Here is an 18733-nt window from a genome sequence, read left to right as displayed (position 1 = left end):
TATTCAAGTCCTTGTGCTTTTCATTCTTTAATTCTTATATTCCTATAAGTGGGATTGTGGCTCATTTGATACGATTTTACGCTTAGAGCGAAGATGTTTAATCAGTACATGGGACCCCCCTGTATATACATTACCGAAATCCACCAGTTGCTATGCTTTGCCCCACATGCTTTGTCTTCTGTATGCTCTTTGTAATGTTTTTCTTTTGAACCATTTGAGAGCAGTATTGAGACAGTGTCCCGTTTTCCATAAAGATTTTAGCGTACTTTTTCTAAGAACAAGGACTTTCTCTTCAATAACCACAGTACACTTATGAAAATCAGAGAAGGTCATGTGGGTGGGATCCATAGTTGATGCTCATATTCCACCAGTTGTCTCAGTAATGTTCTCTTTTTTTCTTTTCTTTTCTTTTTTTTAAAGAGACGGGTCTCACTCTGTTGCCCAGGCTGGAGTGCAGTGGCACAGTCACAGCTCACTGCAGCCTTAATGTCCCAGGCTTAAATGATCCTCCCACTTCCACTTGCCAAGCAGCCTGACCACAGGACTGTACCACCGTGCCCAGCTTCCCTGGCAGCTCCCTGACCCAGTCCTTTGGGTCGTTATGGCTTTATTATGTAGGATGACTGATGGAATCATTGGCCATTGGTGATTAGCTTAACCTCAAGCCCCTATCCCCTTCCTGGAGTTGAGGGTGGGGCTGAAAGTCCCAGTCCTCTAATTCTGGCTTGGTCTTTCTGGTGACCAGCCCCATCCTGAAGCCACCTAGATGCTGCCAACCACCAGTCTTCTATTTTTCTTTTTTTAAGTCAGAGTCTCGTGCCTCAGTCTCCCAAGTAGCTGAGACTACAGGTGTGTACCACCACACCCAGCTAATTTTTTTTATTGTTAGTAGTGGTGGGGTTTCCCCATCTGGATCAGGCTGGTCTCCTAACCTTAAGTGATTCGCCCGCCTTGGCCTCCCGAAGTGCTGGGAATCACAGCTCTCCTGTAATTTAGGTTTATGTTTTGCTTCCTTATGATGAGATTCAAGATATTTCAGGAAACACATGATGTTGGTTTGTCCTGTTACGACTCATGTTAACTGATCCCTTCAAAGTTGTGTTCTTTAGGTTAATTCACTGTACAGTTTCTGTTTTTCTCCGTAATAAGTAACTTGTGGAGAGATAGTTGAAAGCTATGTGGAGCCCCCTTTCTTCATATTTTCACCCACTAGTTGATGAATTATTTGCTGAATTACTATTCCATTGATGGTTCTTTGCTGAGTTAATATAACTGTGATGGTTACCACATGGTGTTTTCCCCCACCAGCATTTTTTCTATGTTTATTAGTTGCTATTCTGTAAGGAGGGCTTTCTTTTCTATTAGTTGTTCATTTATTTATGTTAGCATAGATTTATAGATGCTTGTTTAATTTTGTGAATATTCTGTTACTACTCATTTTGATGCTCAGAGAGTATATGAGATTTGATCTAGTGTACAATTCAGTGATATTAAGTACATTCATGTTGTGCAGTCATCACCATCTTCAGAACTTTCTCATCATCAAAACTCTGTACGCATTAAACAATCATTCCTTTTTTTTTTTTTTTTTTGAGGCAGAGTCTCACTCTGTTGCCCAGGCTGGGCTGCAGTGGCGTGATCTTGGCTCACTGCAGCCTCCACCTCCCGGGTTCAAGCAATTCTCCTGCCTCAGCCTCAGCGGGGATTACAGGTGCACACACCACACCTGGGTAATTTTTGTATTTTTAGTAGAGACGGGGTTTCTCCACGTTGCCCCGGCTGGTCTCGAACCCCTGACCTCAAATGATCTGCCTACCTCATTCGTCTCAGATTTTATCTTTTTTATAATTTGTGCTTTCTTTTGGTTGACTTTATTCTTTTTTAGCTTTTGATTAAATAATTTATTTTCTTTCTTTCTTTATTTTTTTTTGGTTAGCATTGTGGAGGGTCGGAGGATGAGGACACTTAAGATCTGCTTTCTTAGTAAATTTCAGGCATGCAATATAGTATTCTTAACTGTAGTCACATGCTGTACTTGAGATCTGCAGAAACTTAATTCTCTTGCATAACTGAAGCTTTATACTCTTTGCCCAACATCTCCCAGTGTCCCCTCCACCAAACATCCTCTCATTTAGCTGTGAATCCCCGAGTACTGACACCTGGGTTTTGTTTTGTTTTGTTTTTTTCTTTTCCAGGTTCCTGTAATTTAGATTTTTATTTCTCCTTTCACACAGGAGTTTGTTGGCATTTTTTTTGTTTTGTTTTTGAGACAGGGTCTCACTCTGTCACCCAGGCTGGAGTGCAGTGGCATGATCATGACTCACTGTAGCCTCAACCTCCTGGGCTCAAGTGATTCTCCCACCTCAGCCTCCCAAGTAGCTGGGACTACAGGCACGCACCACCACGCTCAGCTAATTTTTTTATTTTTTGTAGAGACGGGATTTCACCCTGTTGCCCAGGTTGGTCTTGACTTCTGGGCTCAAGTGATCCACTCACTTCGGCCTCCTAGAGTGCTGGGATTACAGGTATAAGCCACCATGCCCGGCCCACCCAAGAGTTTTTGGTTTATTAAGTTTACAAATAAAACCAGTAATATACTGTATTTGAGATCACAGAGGACAGAATTTCCTTTAGTGTATCTACACATGCATTCATGGTGTACTTTATCCTTAGCCTCAGTGGTTAGTGATTTGCCTGCTAGCTGGGGTGAGCACCCAAGGAAGTAGGGCTTTTACCATGGCTGAGTGTGGATGAGTAGTATTCCATGGGGCATAAGACTGGCAGCGACAGGCATGGCCGTGGGACAGGTTTGTTAAACTCTGTTTTTGTTGAAAACAGGTGTTGAGAGAGAAAAGAATTCCTCCCTGGATGGAAGTGGTCCTCATACCCATGACAGGAAAACCAAGTCTGTACCCGGGATTGTTCCTTTTTACTACTCCTTGTAGACTGGCACGGCCTGTGCAGAACTTGGAATTGGGCAAAGAAGAGCTAATTGGAACTATGGAACAGGTAAATACATATGTGTGATGGATGAGTGTATGTGCTTGTTTGTATAGTATACAACTTTCAGAGACTTAACTCTTCCTTTTTAAAAGGGTTGTTAGTGTTACAATAAAAGTTGGACATTTGAAAGAAAGTCAGACTTTCCACCTCCTCCGTGACCAGCACAGAGCAGTTCCCATGTCTGATCTCACTCCACAAGAACCTGAGAGGGTTGGTGGTCACATTACCTGCCTTCCATCCTGTCTGGCTCCCAGAGCTCCTTTGTACCTGACTCTGCCTCAGCTGGCAAAGTGAAAACATTCCATTAGATGCACACTCAGTCTTTGCCTACATATTTGCAGTTGCAAAGTTATAGGCTTTGTGCTACTTAAAATGTTTTCTTCCTATTCCCCTTCACAATTGGTCTGGGGTAGATTTAGAGTGGAATATGTAAAGCAAGTGGTATTTCTAAGTGGTCACTTCCCTGTGCTTCCCAGTTGATCCCTTCAGCACTCAGGATGCTGGGCGGGGAAGGTTTTCTCTTGAGTCTTTGAGTGCTGAACTCTGAGAAATGGTAAGAGTTAATGTGTAAGCAGTTGCAGTTATTTTGTGCCTTGGACATCTGCTCTTCCAGATCTTCATGAATGTCGCTATCTTTGAGGAGGAGGTTTTTGCTGGAGTTACCACACACCAGGAACTCTTTCCACACAGCCTGCTGAGTGTGATTGCCAACTTCATCCCTTTCTCTGACCACAACCAGAGTCCACGGAACATGTACCAGTGCCAGATGGGTAAGGAAGAGGGACGATGTTATAGTCACAATCAGGAAAGTAAACTTGATACTAGCATAGTCTTTTGTAGTCCTTATTTACATATGCTGACCATTTGTTCCAAAAATATGGCTTATGGCAAGTTTTTTTTTTTTCTGTGCCACAAGCAACCAGTCCAGGATCACTCATTGTATTTAGTTGGCATGTCTATTTAGTCTCCTGTAATTTATGACAGATCTTTAACCATTCTTTGTCTTTGACATTGACATTTTTGAAGAAAAAGGTATAGAGGCCGGGCGCGGTGGCTCAAGCCTGTAATCCCAGCACTTTGGGAGGCTGAGACGGGCAGATCACGAGGTCAGGAGATCAAGACCATCCTGGCTAACACGGTGAAACCCCATCTCTACTAAAAAATACAAAAAAAAAAAACTAGCTGGGCGAGGTGGCGGGCGCCTGTAGTCCCAGCTACTCGGGAGGCTGAGGCAGGAGAATGGCGTAAACCCGGGAGGCGGAGCTTGCAGTGAGCTGAGATCCGGCCACTGCACTCCAGCCTGGGCGACAGAGCCAGACTCCCTCTCAAAAAAAAAAAAAAAAAAAAAAAAAAGATTTAAAAGAAAAAGGTATAGAATGTCCATAGATTTGGGTGTACCTGGGGTCTTATTACTTGATTTTTTGAAGAATACAAGCAATCATAGTCACCCGCGTATTTATCACTTCCAGTTCTCTTCATTCCTGTTGCAAGATTCAGGTTTTCATTGCTTACAGTTTTCCTTCAGCCTGATAATCTTCCTTTAGCATTTTTTTTATATTGCAGGTTGCCGGCCACAAATTCCGTTGGTTTTCATTTATCTGAAAATGTCTTTATTTTACTTCACTTGAAGGAATCTTCCACTGGGTATACAGTTCTGAGTTGACAGTTCTTTTTCTTCCAGCACTTAAAAGTTGTTGTTACACTGGCTTTTCTTTGTCTCTGTCATTTCTAGTTAGAAAGCAGCAGTCTTCTGAATATAGTGTTTCTTTTTTTTTTTGAGACAGAGTGTTGCTCCATCGCCTAGGCTGGAGTGCAGTGGTATGATCTCGGCTCCCTGCAACCTCTGCCTCCTGGGTTTAAGTGATTCTTCTGCCTCAGCCTCCCAAGTAGCTGGGACTACAGGCACTCACCACCACACCCAGCTAATTTTTGTATTTTTAGTAGAGACGGGATTTCACCATGTTGGCCAGGCTGGTCTTGAACTCCTGACCTCAGGTGATCTGCCCACTTTGGCCTCCCAAAGTGCTGGATTACAGGCGTGAGCCACCGCGCCCGGCCCCAAATTTGTTTTTTTGTTTTTAAATTAAATTGCTAAACTCTTCTGTCATTATTTTTAAAAACATTGCTCCTACCCTTTTCTCTCTTTCCTCCCCTTCTGGGATATCAGTTACTCATATATTTAAACCTTTTGATATTGTTCCATAAGACATTGAGTTTCTGTTCTCTTTTTTTCTTTATTTTCTTCAGATTGGATCTTTTAATTTCTTTTTTTTTTCCCTAAGATGGAGTCTCACTTTGTTACCTAGGCTGGAGTGCAGTGGTGCGATCTCGGCTCATTGCAACCTCTGCCTCCCATGTTCAATAAATTCTCCTGCCTCAGCCTCCCGAGTAGCTGGGATTACAGGCACACATCACCATGCCCAGCTAATTTTTGTGTTTTAGTAGAGATGGGGTTTCACCATGTTGGCCTGGCTGGTTTTGAACTCCTGACCTCAAGTGATCTGCCTGCCTCAGCCTCCCAAAAAGCTGGGGTTACAGGTGTGAGCCACTGTGCCTGGCCCAGATTGAATTATTTTTATTGACCTATTATTACAGTCACTTTTCATTCTGTCTTCTACTGAATTTTCGCCTACAGTCATATACCCTTAACGACAGGGATACATTTGGAGAAGGGAGTCGTATGTGATTTTGTCGTAGTGTGAACATCATACAGTGAACTTACATAAACCTAGATGGCAGAGACTACTACACACCTAATATATGGTATAGCCTGTTGTTCCTAGGCTACAAACCTGGGTGGCATATAACTGTACTGTGTGCTGTCGACAGCTGTAAGACAATGGCAAGGATTTGTGTAGCTAAATATAGAAAAGATACAGTAAAAATGTGGGATCACCATAGTATATATGCCATCCTACATTGACTAAAACATTGTTATGCAGTGTATGACTGTATTTTCAAGTCCAGCACTTCCACTTGTTTCTTTTTTTTTTTTTCTTTTTTTGAGACAGGGTATCGCTGTGTCACCCACCTGGAGTGCAGTGGCACGATCTTGGCTCACTGCAACCTCTGCCTCCCCGGTTCAAGCGATTCTCCTGCCTTCACCTTCTGAGTAGCTGAGATTACAGGCATGTGCCACCATGCCCAGCTAATTTTTTGTATTTTTAGTAGAGACAGGGTTTTATCATGTTGTTCAGGCTGGTCTCAAACTCCTGACCTCAAGTGATCTGCCCGCCTCAGCCTCCCAAAAGTGCTGGGATTACAGGTGTGAGCCACTGCGCCTGGCCTGACTTGTTTCTTTTTTTATAGTTTCTCTTTTCTCTAAGATTTCTTATCTTCATTGTGGGCATGTTTTCCTTTATATTTTTAGCATAGTTTTATATGATGGGTGTTGTAAAGTCATTATCTGCAGATTCCAATGTCTGGGTCATCTCAGGATCAGTCTCCTTGAGTATAAGTCAAGTTTCACCATTCATTTGTATGCCCAGTAATACTGGATTGTATTTTGAACGTTGTGAGGAATATGTTTTAAACCCTGGATCCTGTTAGGGTCCTCTGAAGAGGATTGGTTTTGTTTGTTTTTAGTGTGGTGTTTGGCCTTCAATTACATTTTAATGTTTTTCTTTTTTTTTTTTTTTTTTTTTTTTTTGAGACGGAGTCTCGCTCTGTCGCCCAGGCTGGGGTGCAGTGGCCAGATCTCAGCTCACTGCAAGCTCCGCCTCCCGGGTTTAGCCATTCTCCTGCCTCAGCCTCCCGAGTAGCTGGGACTACAGGCGCCCACCACTTCGCCCGGCTAGTTTTTTGTATTTTTTAGTAGAGACGGGGTTTCACCGTGTTAGCCAGGATGGTCTTGATCTCCTGACCTCGTGATTCGCCCGTCTCGGCCTCCCAAAGTGCTAGGATTACAGGCTTGAGCCACCGCGCCCGGCCTAATGTTTTTCATTTTATGTCTTTCCTTGTTAATACACAGTCCATCACCTGGCTCAGTGCATGTCACCAAAAATTCTCCAGGGGAAGAGGATTGGTTTTTAGTTTTCACTGGTACTTAACTTGGTGAACATGGCAGTTGAAGTACATTCTTCAGCCTTAGGTGGGCTGCTTTGATCTGTCCCATGCATGCATAGTTCAGGAGTCCTCCAAAGATTGGGACCCAATTTTACATGGGTCCCATTAATTTAAGGGTCTCCCTTTGTTCTCTCATTTCTGAAACATTCCCCTTTCCCAATTGTTGTCATGCTCAGAACTCTATTTCTTGGTTCTTCAAGCCAGTAAGACTGTGGGTTTCTATCTAAGAAGTTGTGGCTGTCACACTGGGCCATAAGGCAAAAATATATACATAAATACTTATTCACCCAGTGTGGTTCCTTTCATCCAAGTAAAAATTCTCCTCAGCTTCTGACAGCTTTTGGTTACTCTCCAGTGCTATATGTGTAGTTGGGGCCTTTTTTCTGCATCTTATACGTATGTGTTGAGGGTGGTCTTGTAAGAGTAGCCCTTTATTACTGGAAGCTCTAAGTTTATAATTTTTTAAAAAAATTTTCACTTGTATGTATTTATATTTTAAAATCATTTTGTTCTGAAATGATTATACTGTGAGGTAGTACACAGAGGAATCTCACCCCATACTCTACTACCTAGAATTAAATACATCTTCCACTGTAAGAAAGTAATCTAATTCATAATAATTACTGTCCCCTTTTCTCCCCCCAGTAGTGATATCCTGTAATTCGTGTGCTTCCTTTCTGTCCCCTTGTAAAGCTTTTATTACATCATACATGTATCCATAAACTAGGTATAGAATTGTTTGGGGCGTGTTGCAAATGCACATAAATCTTACATTAAATGTCAGTCTGCACTTTCTCCCACTCAGCACGGTTTTCCTGGTCTGGTCACATTGATACATTTAGGTTTACTTCATTTTCACAGCTTATGTATTAGTCTAAAGTAAGCATAACTACTATGATTATTTATTCATTCTCCTCTGATGAATATTTAGTTGTTTCCAGTGTTGTGTATCCCACCTATAATCAAGATGAAAGAAGCAGAAAATGCTAAGATGTTTTTCTCCGTGTAGGTAAGCAAACTATGGGCTTTCCACTTCTCACTTATCAAGACCGATCAGATAACAAACTGTATCGTCTTCAGACTCCTCAGAGTCCCTTGGTGAGACCCTCCATGTATGATTATTATGACATGGATAACTATCCAATTGGGACCAATGCCATCGTTGCCGTGATTTCTTACACTGGCTATGATATGGAAGATGCCATGGTAAGTTTTACCGGGAAATGTTGTTCCAATCTTTTTATCTTTTAACTCTTTTGTTTACTGTGAAATCACTGAAGGAATATTTTTGTGTACCCAAGTACCTAGTATTTGGCACATGACGTTCTATGAAATGATTAGTTCTTGGTCTAAGTTGAAAGTGGGCAAGCCTTGAGGAGTATCCTCTAAATATTCAGATACACATATATCTTGCATATTTGAGTGCATATTATGAGTAAATTTTGAAGAGTTTGGTTTTGGATATATCTACCTTTTATATTTAAGTATGATTAGATTTTAAGCTATTTCTGTGTGCCTGGGTTTTTGTTTTTCTTGGTGTTTTTTGTTTTTTGTGTTTTTTTTGAGCCAGAGTCTTGCTCTATTGTCCAGGCTGGAGTGCAGTGGCACGATCTTGGCTCACTACAGCCTCTGCCTTCTGGGTTCAAGCAATTCTCCTGCCTCAGCCTCTCGAGTAGCTGGGACTATAGGCACCCGCCACCACGCCTGGCTGATTTTTTATTTTTAGTAGAGATGGAGTTTCACCATGTTGGCTAGGCTGGTCTCTAACTCCTGACCTCAAGTGATCAGCCTGCCTTGGCCTCCCAAAGTGCTGGAATTACAGGCATGAGCCACTGTGCCCGGCCATGTCTGGATTTTTGTAGTTAGTATCAGTGATTTGGAAAATGTGAGGAGAGTTAAAATGTGATGCCAGTTATCCTAAACCAAGTATTATAGTCCCACCTAGTTTTATTTTGAAAATCCTCACTTGGCCTCAGTCTTTTAAATTAACGATTCTTTTACTTCACAGATTGTGAATAAGGCCTCTTGGGAACGAGGCTTTGCCCATGGAAGTGTCTACAAGTCTGAGTTCATAGACCTCTCTGAAAAAATTAAACAAGGAGATAGCAGCCTGGTGTTTGGAATCAAACCTGGTGACCCACGGATTTTGCAGAAGTTAGATGACGATGGATTGCCGTTTATAGGAGCAAAACTGCAGTATGGAGATCCATATTACAGCTACCTAAACCTCAACACTGGGGAAAGTTTTGTGATGTACTATAAGTAAGTTTGAGTATCCAAGCTGGTTTTTGTTTGTTTTTTGAGATAGGGTCTCAGTGTGTTAGCCAGGCTGGAGTGCAGTGGAGTGATCTCAATCCCTACAACCTCCACCTCCCGGCTCAAGCAATCCTCTCACCTCAGCCTTCAAGTAGCTGGGACTACAGGCACGTACCACCATGCCCAGCTAATTTTTTGTATTTTTAGTAGAGATGGTTTCACCATGTTGCCCAGGAGGGTCTCGAACTCCTGGGCTCAAGTGATCCACCTGCTTCAGCCTCCCAAAGTGCTAGGATTACAGGTGTGAGCCACTGTGCCTGGTCTATTTGTGCTTTTTTTAAAAACTGTATTATACAAACTTTGTCGTCTTTATCATATACAATGTTAGCAATGTTTCCTAGCCAAAATGTTGAGCTCATACCTCTTATTAGAAATGTCTTATTTTAGCTTATTTTACAATCTAATTTATTTCAGTAGACCTTCATAATAATTTTTCAGTTGCCTTTGTTGCTAGTTTTCTTTCAGATGAACATAATTCTGTAGTGAATATCACCAATAGCTCTATTCATACCATCTCTGTTTGTATTGGAGAATAAAGGTAAGAATGAGTTTTGCAGGCCAGGCACAGTAGTTCACACCTGCAACCCGACAATTTGGGAGACCAAAATGGGAGGCTTCCTTAAGCCCAGAAGTTCAAGATCAATCTGGGCAATGTAGTGGGACCCTGTCTCTACAAAAAATTTAAAAATTAGCCAAGCCTAGTGGCATGTACCTGTAGTCCCAGCTACTGAGGCGGCTAAGGTGGGAGGATTCCTTGAACCTGGAAAGTCAAGGCTGCAGTGAGCTGTAATCACACCACCCCTCTCCAGCCTGGGCAACAGAGTGAGACCCTGTCTCATCAAAAAAAAAAAAAAATGTGTTTTACAAATATCTTTTATGAAGCACTAATTATGTCAATGAAACTTACCTCTATAAGTTTAAACAAAACAGGTTGACCTTACAGAGTTTACTTTTTCCTAGGAGTAAAGAAAATTGTGTTGTGGATAACATCAAAGTGTGCAGTAATGACACTGGGAGTGGAAAATTCAAGTGTGTTTGCATCACTATGAGAGTGCCTCGGAACCCAACTATCGGAGATAAATTTGCCAGTCGTCATGGGCAGAAGGGCATTTTGAGCAGATTGTGGCCGGCTGAGGACATGCCTTTTACTGAGAGTGGGATGGTCCCAGACATTCTGTTCAATCCCCATGGTTTTCCATCCCGCATGACCATCGGGATGTTAATTGAGAGTATGGCTGGGAAGTCTGCAGCTTTGCATGGTCTCTGCCATGATGCTACACCCTTCATCTTCTCAGAGGAGAACTCGGCCTTAGAATACTTTGGTGAGATGTTAAAGGCTGCTGGCTACAATTTCTATGGCACCGAGAGGTTATATAGTGGCATCAGTGGGCTAGAACTGGAAGCAGACATCTTCATAGGAGTGGTTTATTATCAGCGCTTACGCCACATGGTCTCAGACAAATTTCAAGTAAGGACAACTGGGGCCCGAGACAGAGTCACCAACCAGCCTGTTGGGGGAAGAAATGTCCAGGGTGGAATCCGTTTTGGGGAGATGGAACGGGATGCGCTTTTAGCTCACGGTACATCTTTTCTCCTTCATGACCGCCTCTTCAACTGCTCGGATCGGTCAGTAGCCCACGTGTGTGTGAAGTGTGGCAGTTTACTCTCTCCACTGTTGGAGAAGCCACCCCCTTCTTGGTCTGCCATGCGCAACAGAAAATACAACTGTACTCTGTGTAATCGCAGTGACACTATCGATACTGTTTCTGTGCCTTATGTTTTTCGGTATTTTGTAGCTGAATTGGCAGCTATGAACATCAAAGTGAAACTGGATGTTGTTTAACTTGATGTTGACCTTTTGGATTAGGAGGCCTATCAGATTAAAACAAAACGTAATTTTAGTTCAATGAAGATATTATTACCAGGTTACTCTTGAGATTTTTCAAGGGTGTTAGAACTCTCAACCAAGATCTGAAAACCAAGAATGCAAAGTGTGAATCTCGCTGGTAGATTAACTGTTGACAATGATTTTCTGTATATTTGTTCAAAAATCTCATGTCTTCTCAAAATATGAAATATTGATAAATGGAAGAACATACAGGTTCCCTACACCCTGCTTTCAGCAGGCAGTGACTGTCACACACCTGTTAATCCATCTTGAGCAGGACAGTACTATACAAATAGAATGCAAGCTGTAACGTAATTTTATATTTTCTTATAGCAACATTGAAGTAAAAACAAACAGTTACAGTGTTTTTTGCCAGCTTTATAGAAGTACAGTTGTTACATATGTAATGAATACAGTTTGATGGGTTAGACTATATGTACACACCTTTGATACCATCACCACAATCAGGGTAATAAACATATCTGTCATCTCCACAAGTTTCCTCCTGCCCCTTTGTTTTCTGCTTTTTGGTTGCTGTTGAGTTTTTGTTTTGTTTTCTGTGGTAAGAACACGTAACTCAAGACCTACCCTCTTAACAAATCTTTAAGTGTACAATACACTATTGTTAATTATAGGCACCATGTTGTACAACAGATCTTTAGACCTTGCTTGTCTTGCATAACTGAAGCTTTATACCTGTTGAACAACTCTCCATTTCCCTAGCCCCTAGCAACCACCCTTCTACCCTGTTTCTACAAGTTTGACTATTATAGATATCTCATATAGTGGTATCATGCAATATTTGTCCTCCGACTGGCTTATTTCACTTAGGATAGTGAAATAAGATTCATCCATTTTGGAAGCCAGGCATGGTGCTATGCATCTGTAGTCCCTGCTATTTGAGAGGCTAAGGTGGGAGGATCATTTAAGTGCAGGAGTTCAAGGCCAGCCTGGGTAATGTAGGAAGACCTTGTCTTAAAGACCTTGACCTCAAGTGATCCACCCACCTTTGCCTCCCAAAGTGCTGGGATTACAGGTGTGAGCCACTGCGCCTGGCCTCCAGTGAGTATTTTATATTTAGTCTACACTTCCATACTTGGCTTTTTTCTGCATTTATATTGACCTGCTTTCAAGCAGTGTGTAGAGTGCCGCTTATGTTTTCTTTCCTGTGTACAGTATTTTATTGTACGGATATACCATCCCCTGTGTATTTGAGTTGTTCCATTCTTTGGCCATTATAACTTTTTTCTGCAAATACTCTGCCTATTTATCTTTGGCCATTATAAACTGTTGATAATAGATCATCTTGTATGTACTTGTGCAATTATAGGATGTTTTTTGATGATGAAAGCTTTCCTAAGGTAATTCTTTCCTGAGTTTGGTTTAGATGGTCTGTCACTAATTATAAAATAAGGCAGATAGGAAAAGACTCAGAAAAATCTATCATTTCAAGATAGGCTTAGCAGGACGGGCATGGTGGCTCACACCAGTAATCCCAACATTTTAGGAGGCCTAGGTGAGAGCAATCACTTGTGCCTAGGAGTTCTAGACCAGCCTGGGCTGAGACTAATGACAAAAAAATTAGCCAAGCATGGTGGCACACCCCTGTAGTCCCAGCTACTTGGGAGGCTGAGGTGGGAGGATTGCTTGAACCCAAAAGGTTGAGGCTGCCAAGACTGTGCCACTGCATTCCAGCCTGGGTGACAGAGCAGGACCCAGTCTCTATAAATAAAAAAGACTGGGTACAGTGGCTTACACCCATAATCCCAACACTGGCTCAGCAGGTTGAATTCCTGGCTGAGCCCAGGAATTCAAGTCCAGCCTGGGTAACATGGGGAAACCCCATTTCTACATAAAAAATTAGCCTGGTGTAGTGGTACACGCCTGTCGTTCCAGCTACACAGGAGGCTGAGGTGGGAGAATCTCCTGAGCCTGGAAGGTCCAGGCTTCAGTGAGCCCAAAATTGTGCCACCACACTCCAGCCTGGACAACAGAATAAGACCCCGTCTCAAAAAAAAAGGCAAAAGAAAAAAACTATTTAATAGAAAAGATAGGCTTTGCTTCAGGAAACTGGTTGAGAAGAATAAGGAAAAACTGGATTCTATTGACTGACATTTCTCCCTGCTGTTAATAGAATCGCAGCCATACACTTTCGCACACTATTCCAGGTTCTGTCTACTGAACGATCCCACAGCTGAGGTCTATTGCCCATCTCTCCATTTCCATTTATAGCAGCACTAAAAACATTTCCAAAAAAAACCATTTTTTAGCTTTTTGATTGTAGATTCACCACTAAGAAATTGACATTGGGACAGTCCACAGAGCTTATTCAAATTTCACCCATTTGCACTCATTTGTGTTGCGTGTGGTAAACAGTTCTATTTCATTTTATCACCTGTGTAGATTGACGAAAACACCAACATAAGCAAGATACAGAGCTGTTCTGTCATCACAGAGCTCTGCCATACTATCCTTTTATCTCTGTCCCCCATTTCTAACCCCTGGAAACCACTAATCTGTTCTTTATAGTTTTCTTATTTCAAGAATCTTATGTAAATGGGATCATGAAGTACAACCTTTTGAGAATGGCCTTTTCATTCAATTCCCTTGAGATACATTCAGGTAGTTGCATGTATCAATAGTTAATTCCTTTTTATTGCTATATAGTACTCCATAACATGGATATACTATGCACATAGCATACATACATAGTATATATGTACATAGTTTAACCATTCATCTTAAACATTTTGGTTGTTTCCAGTTCGGGACATTAACAATAAAGCTGATCTGAACAATCATGTATAATAGTCCCCCTTTATCCTTAAAGAATATATCCAAGACTCCCAGTGAGTGTCTGAAACCATGGTATATACACTATCCATATGTGCTATATGTACTATATATCCTATATATATTTTTTCCTATACATACATACCTTTGATGAAGTTTAATTAGGCACTGTAAGAGATTGACAATAAATAGAACAATTATACTGTAATTAAATGAATGTGGCCTCAAAATATACTGTACTCACAGATTTTCAGGCTGTGGGTAACTGAAACTACATAAAGCAAAACTGGCTGGGCGTGGTGGTGCATGCCTGTAATCCAGGACTTTGGCAGGCCAAGGTGTACTGAGCACTTGAGGTCAGGAGTTTCAGACCAGCCTGGCCATCATGGGGAAACCCCGTCTGTATTAAAAATACAAAAATTAGCTGGGTGTGGTGGTACACACCTGTAATCCCAGATACTCAGGAGGCTGAGACAGGAGAATCACTTGAACCCAGGAGGCAGAGGTTGCAGTGAGCCAAGATCACGCCACTGCACACTAACCTGGGCAACAGAGCAAGACTAGAGTCTCAAAAAAAAAAAAAAAAAAAAAAAAAAAAAGCAAAACTGCAGATAAGGAGGACTACTATACAGGTTATTGTGTAAACATATGTTTCATTTCCGTGGGACAAACGTTCAAGGTCGGGATTGCTAGGTCATATGGTAGTTGCATATTTCATTTAAGAAACTGCCAAACTTTTCAGAGTGGCCGTGCCATTTTACATTCCTACCAGCAATGCATGAGTGATTCATTTCTTGGCATTCTGACCAACCAGCATTTGGTGATGTCACTTTTTTTTTTTTTTTTTTTTAAGGCTACTCAAGTGAAGCAGTGGGAGTGGAAAAAGAACAAATAAATCTGTAAGAGGTTGTGGTCAATTTGTTGCAAACACCATTGCATTTGGACCAGCCCACTATTTCTTATTTTAGCCATTCTGATAGATGGGTAGTGATATCTCATTGTGGCTTTAATCTGCATTTCTTTAATGGCTGAAGATGTTGAACATCTCTTCATGTGTGTGTTTGCCATCTGTATATCTTCAGTGAAATGTCTGCTGCTCATTTTTTAATCGGTTTGTCTTACTTTTGACTTTCAAGATTTCATTATATATTCCAGATATAAAGCCTTTGTCACACAAGTGCTTTGCAAATAATTTCTCCCAGTCCATAGTTTGTCTTTTCATCCTCTTCACAGGTATTTTGCAGAGAAACAAATTTAAATTTTGATGAAGCCCAATTTACGGGTTTTTGCGTTTTTGCTGTTACGTCTAAGAACTCTTCACTAGCCCAAAGATTTTCTTGTATGTTATTTTCTAAAGGTTTTATAGTCTTATGCTTTATATTTAAATCTATGATCCATTTTCCACTTAGAGTTCATTTTTGTACAAGGTGTAAGGTTTAGATCAAGATTCTTTTTTTTTTTTTTTTTGCCAGTAGATATCCAACTGCTCCAGCACTGCTACTTGAAAGCGATCCTTTATTGAATTACTTTTGCACTTCCGTCAAAAATCAGATGGCCATAGGCCAGGTGCAGTGGCTCACACCTGTAATCCCTGCACTTTGAGAGGCTGAAGTGGGATGATTGCTTGAGCCTAGGAATTTGAGACCAGCCTGGGCAACACAGCCAGACCCCATCTCTACTAAAAAAATTAGCCAGGCATGGTGGTGTGCGCCTGTAGTCCCAGCTCCCTAGGAGGCTGAGGTGGCAGGATCATCTGAGCCTGGGAGTCAAGGCTGCAGTGAGCCGTGATCGCACCACTGCTCTCCAGCCGGAGTGACAGGGTTTAAATCAGATGGCCATACATACTTGTACGGGGCTAATTTATTTATTATTTCATTTTTATCTCCATTGTTGGCTTATTCACCCTACCCCCTTTTTCATTTTTTGTTGTTTCTTTTAAAATTTCCAGTGTAAATCTTTAGACTTGTCACACTTTTATGTAATATTCTATCATTTCACAGGTAGAACAACTTAGCAACAGCACACACTTCCCTGTCTCTTGGCCTTTGTGCTATTTTTGTCATAAGGGTTCTATTTACTATATCTGGAGATCTTGATTTCATATACCGTATTTCCATTTTCCTTCGAACTGAGGGCTTGCTTCAGTGTTTCTAAGCTTACTTAGGTGAGACCAGAGCAGCCATTAGGGCTGATTTTGCCTCACTAGAGAGGCAGTATCTTTGAGTAGTTTATCCCGTGCACAGTGATGGTCTCCTCTGTGGCTGGGGGTGGAACATGGACAACTGCAAGCTCTAGGGATTGCTCTGCCTGCACCTTCCTGGTGGTTCCCTCGGCCTCCAGGAGTGTATTCACAGACATGCTGCGCACTACATGTGCAGGAAACCCTCTGCAGGCCTGTGTCATGCTACTCTCTGGTACCCTGCCTTACAAACTCTAGCTGCCTTGGCCTCTCCAAATTCTCAACTTTGTCCCAACTCAGGGATACCCCTGGGCTGTGTAGCCTGGAAACTAACTCTCCAGACATAAGCCGGGCCACTAGTGTCACTTCATTTGTCTCCTTTCTCTTGGGGACCACTGTGCTACAATGCTTGTTTCCAGTGTCTGAACTCTGTTGTCTCCTATTTTGTCCAGATTTTTTAGTTGTTGGTGTTGGAAGGATAAATCCACTATCTATGACATCACCACACCCAGGTAACTTCTGTACTTTTTGTAGAGACAGAATTTCACCATGTTGCCCAGGCTGGTCTCAAACTCCTGGGCTCAGTCTGTCCACCTCGGTTTCCCAAAGTGCTGGGATTTACAGGGATGAGCCACCGCACTTGGCCTATGTTTCTAATGCAGAAGCCACCACCATATGCCACACTTGTGACTCCCGTATCTGTTGTAGTAAAAGAGGCTGCAGGCCTGTAATCTCAGCACTTTGGGAGGCTGACATGGGCGGATCACGAGGTCAGGACTTCCAGACCAGCCTGGCCAATATGGTGGAACCCCATCTCTACTAAAAATACAAAAACTAGCCGGGCGTGGTGCACACGCCTGTAGTCTCAGCTATTCGGGAGGCTGAGGCAGAAGAATCACGTGAACCCGGGAGGTGGAGGTTGCAGTGAGCTGAGATCGTGCCACTGTACTCCAGCCTGGGTGACAGAGCGAGATGCCGTCTCAAAAAATAAACAAGTAACAATAAAAGAGGCTGCAATACATGACACTTTGGCAGCACCAACTCCTGCCTGGTGGATGACATCCATCTTTAGACATCCCCACTCCAGGGTTGCTGGGGGTCCATTACCATTGTTGACACTTCTTCAGGTTATGATGTTATCATCAGTCCCAGTGCTATCAGTCAACTCTACACTCCTAGGTAGTTCTTGAATCTACAGTTGACCCTTAAATAATGCAGTAGAAAATCCACATATAACTTTTGACTCCCCCAAAACTTAACTACTAATAGCCTGCTGTTGATCTGAAGTCTTACTGATGACATAAACAGTAGATTAACACATATTTTGTATGATATATGCATTATATACTGTATTCTTGCAATAGTAAACTAGAGAGAAAGTGTTATTAAGGAAATTGTAAGGAAGAGAAAATATACTATTCATTAAGTGGAAGTGGATCATCATAAAGGCGTCCACCCTTGTCCTCTTCACATTGAGTAGGCTGAGGAGGAGGAAGGGGGGTTGGTCTTGCTGTCTCAGAGTGACAGAGGCAGAAGAAAATCCGAGTATAAGTGGATCAGTACACTTTAAATCCATCTTGTTCAAGGGTCAACTGTAAACTTTTATTTAATGGGCAACCCACGCACCCAAGTGGTTATAAGTGGTACTACAAAATGTATTATAAAAATACTGTAGTTTTTTTAATTTGAGACAGAGTCATGCTCTGTCATCCAGGCTGGAGTGCAGTGGTGTGATCTCGGCTCACTACAACCTCCGCAGCAGTTCTCGTGCCTCAGCCTCCTGAGTAGCTGGGACTACAGGCACCTGCCAACCATGCCTGGCTAATTTTTTGTATTTTTTGTAGAGACAGGGTTTCGCCATGTCTCTACTCCTGGCTGGTCTCCAACTCCTGACTTCGAGTGATCCACCCACCTCGACCTCCCAAAGTGCTGGAATTACAGGCATGAGCCACTGCACCCAGCTGAACACAATCTTTACCTTCTATGTACTGATTTATGTCTTTGTAACTGCCATCCACCTAAAATGTACAAAACCAAACTGTAATTCTACTGTCTCAGGCACACTTTCTCAGGACCTGTGTTTCCCAGGCCATGGTCACTCATATTGGCTCAAAACAAACCTCTTTAAGACATTTCAGTTTGGTTTTTCTGTTAACAGGTGGTTGATTTTTCCTAGTTCTTTAACGAGATCCCTAGAAACCGGGTTTAAGACAATTGAACTTCTTTTTTGCTTTCGTGGTCAGATAAGAAAATTTCAGAAACTCCCTCCCTGTGTACCTGTGGGCATCCCTACCCCCACACACCAACAAGAAAGGTTAGACAGATCTTCTGAGGTAGCTTCTAAGGCCTTTCAGCATGTCAAAATGCATCTTTGGGGTATTCGTTTCTGAGTACTAACAAGGGAACGGGGTGGGTTAAGATTTCGTTCTCCCAGTAGAGGAAAATCTAGGGATTCAGTCTACATTTGAAGCCAAAAACAGTTATCTGAC

General features: G+C 42.1%; 1 protein-coding gene across 2 annotated transcripts in view; it reads left to right on the top strand.

The window, feature by feature from the left end:
• LOC105471793 (RNA polymerase I subunit B) overlaps window positions 1-15165 on the top strand; it is a 37409-nt gene extending 22244 nt beyond the window's left edge. For both annotated transcript variants that reach the window (XM_011724526.2, XM_071077091.1), the window contains 5 exons: window positions 2839-3009; window positions 3617-3773; window positions 8078-8274; window positions 9077-9330; window positions 10345-15165. In XM_011724526.2, the coding sequence (XP_011722828.2) occupies window positions 2839-3009; window positions 3617-3773; window positions 8078-8274; window positions 9077-9330; window positions 10345-11227 (1662 nt within the window). In that variant the 3' untranslated portion in view covers window positions 11228-15165. The remainder of the gene's footprint in view (window positions 1-2838; window positions 3010-3616; window positions 3774-8077; window positions 8275-9076; window positions 9331-10344) is intronic.
• Window positions 15166-18733: the final 3568 nt, after the last annotated feature.

Source organism: Macaca nemestrina, chromosome 13 (assembly GCF_043159975.1).
Source record: "Macaca nemestrina isolate mMacNem1 chromosome 13, mMacNem.hap1, whole genome shotgun sequence".
Taxonomy (NCBI): domain Eukaryota; kingdom Metazoa; phylum Chordata; class Mammalia; order Primates; family Cercopithecidae; genus Macaca; species Macaca nemestrina.
The sequence above is the reverse complement of the archived record's forward strand: the minus strand, read 5'-3'. Positions and strand labels throughout refer to the sequence as shown.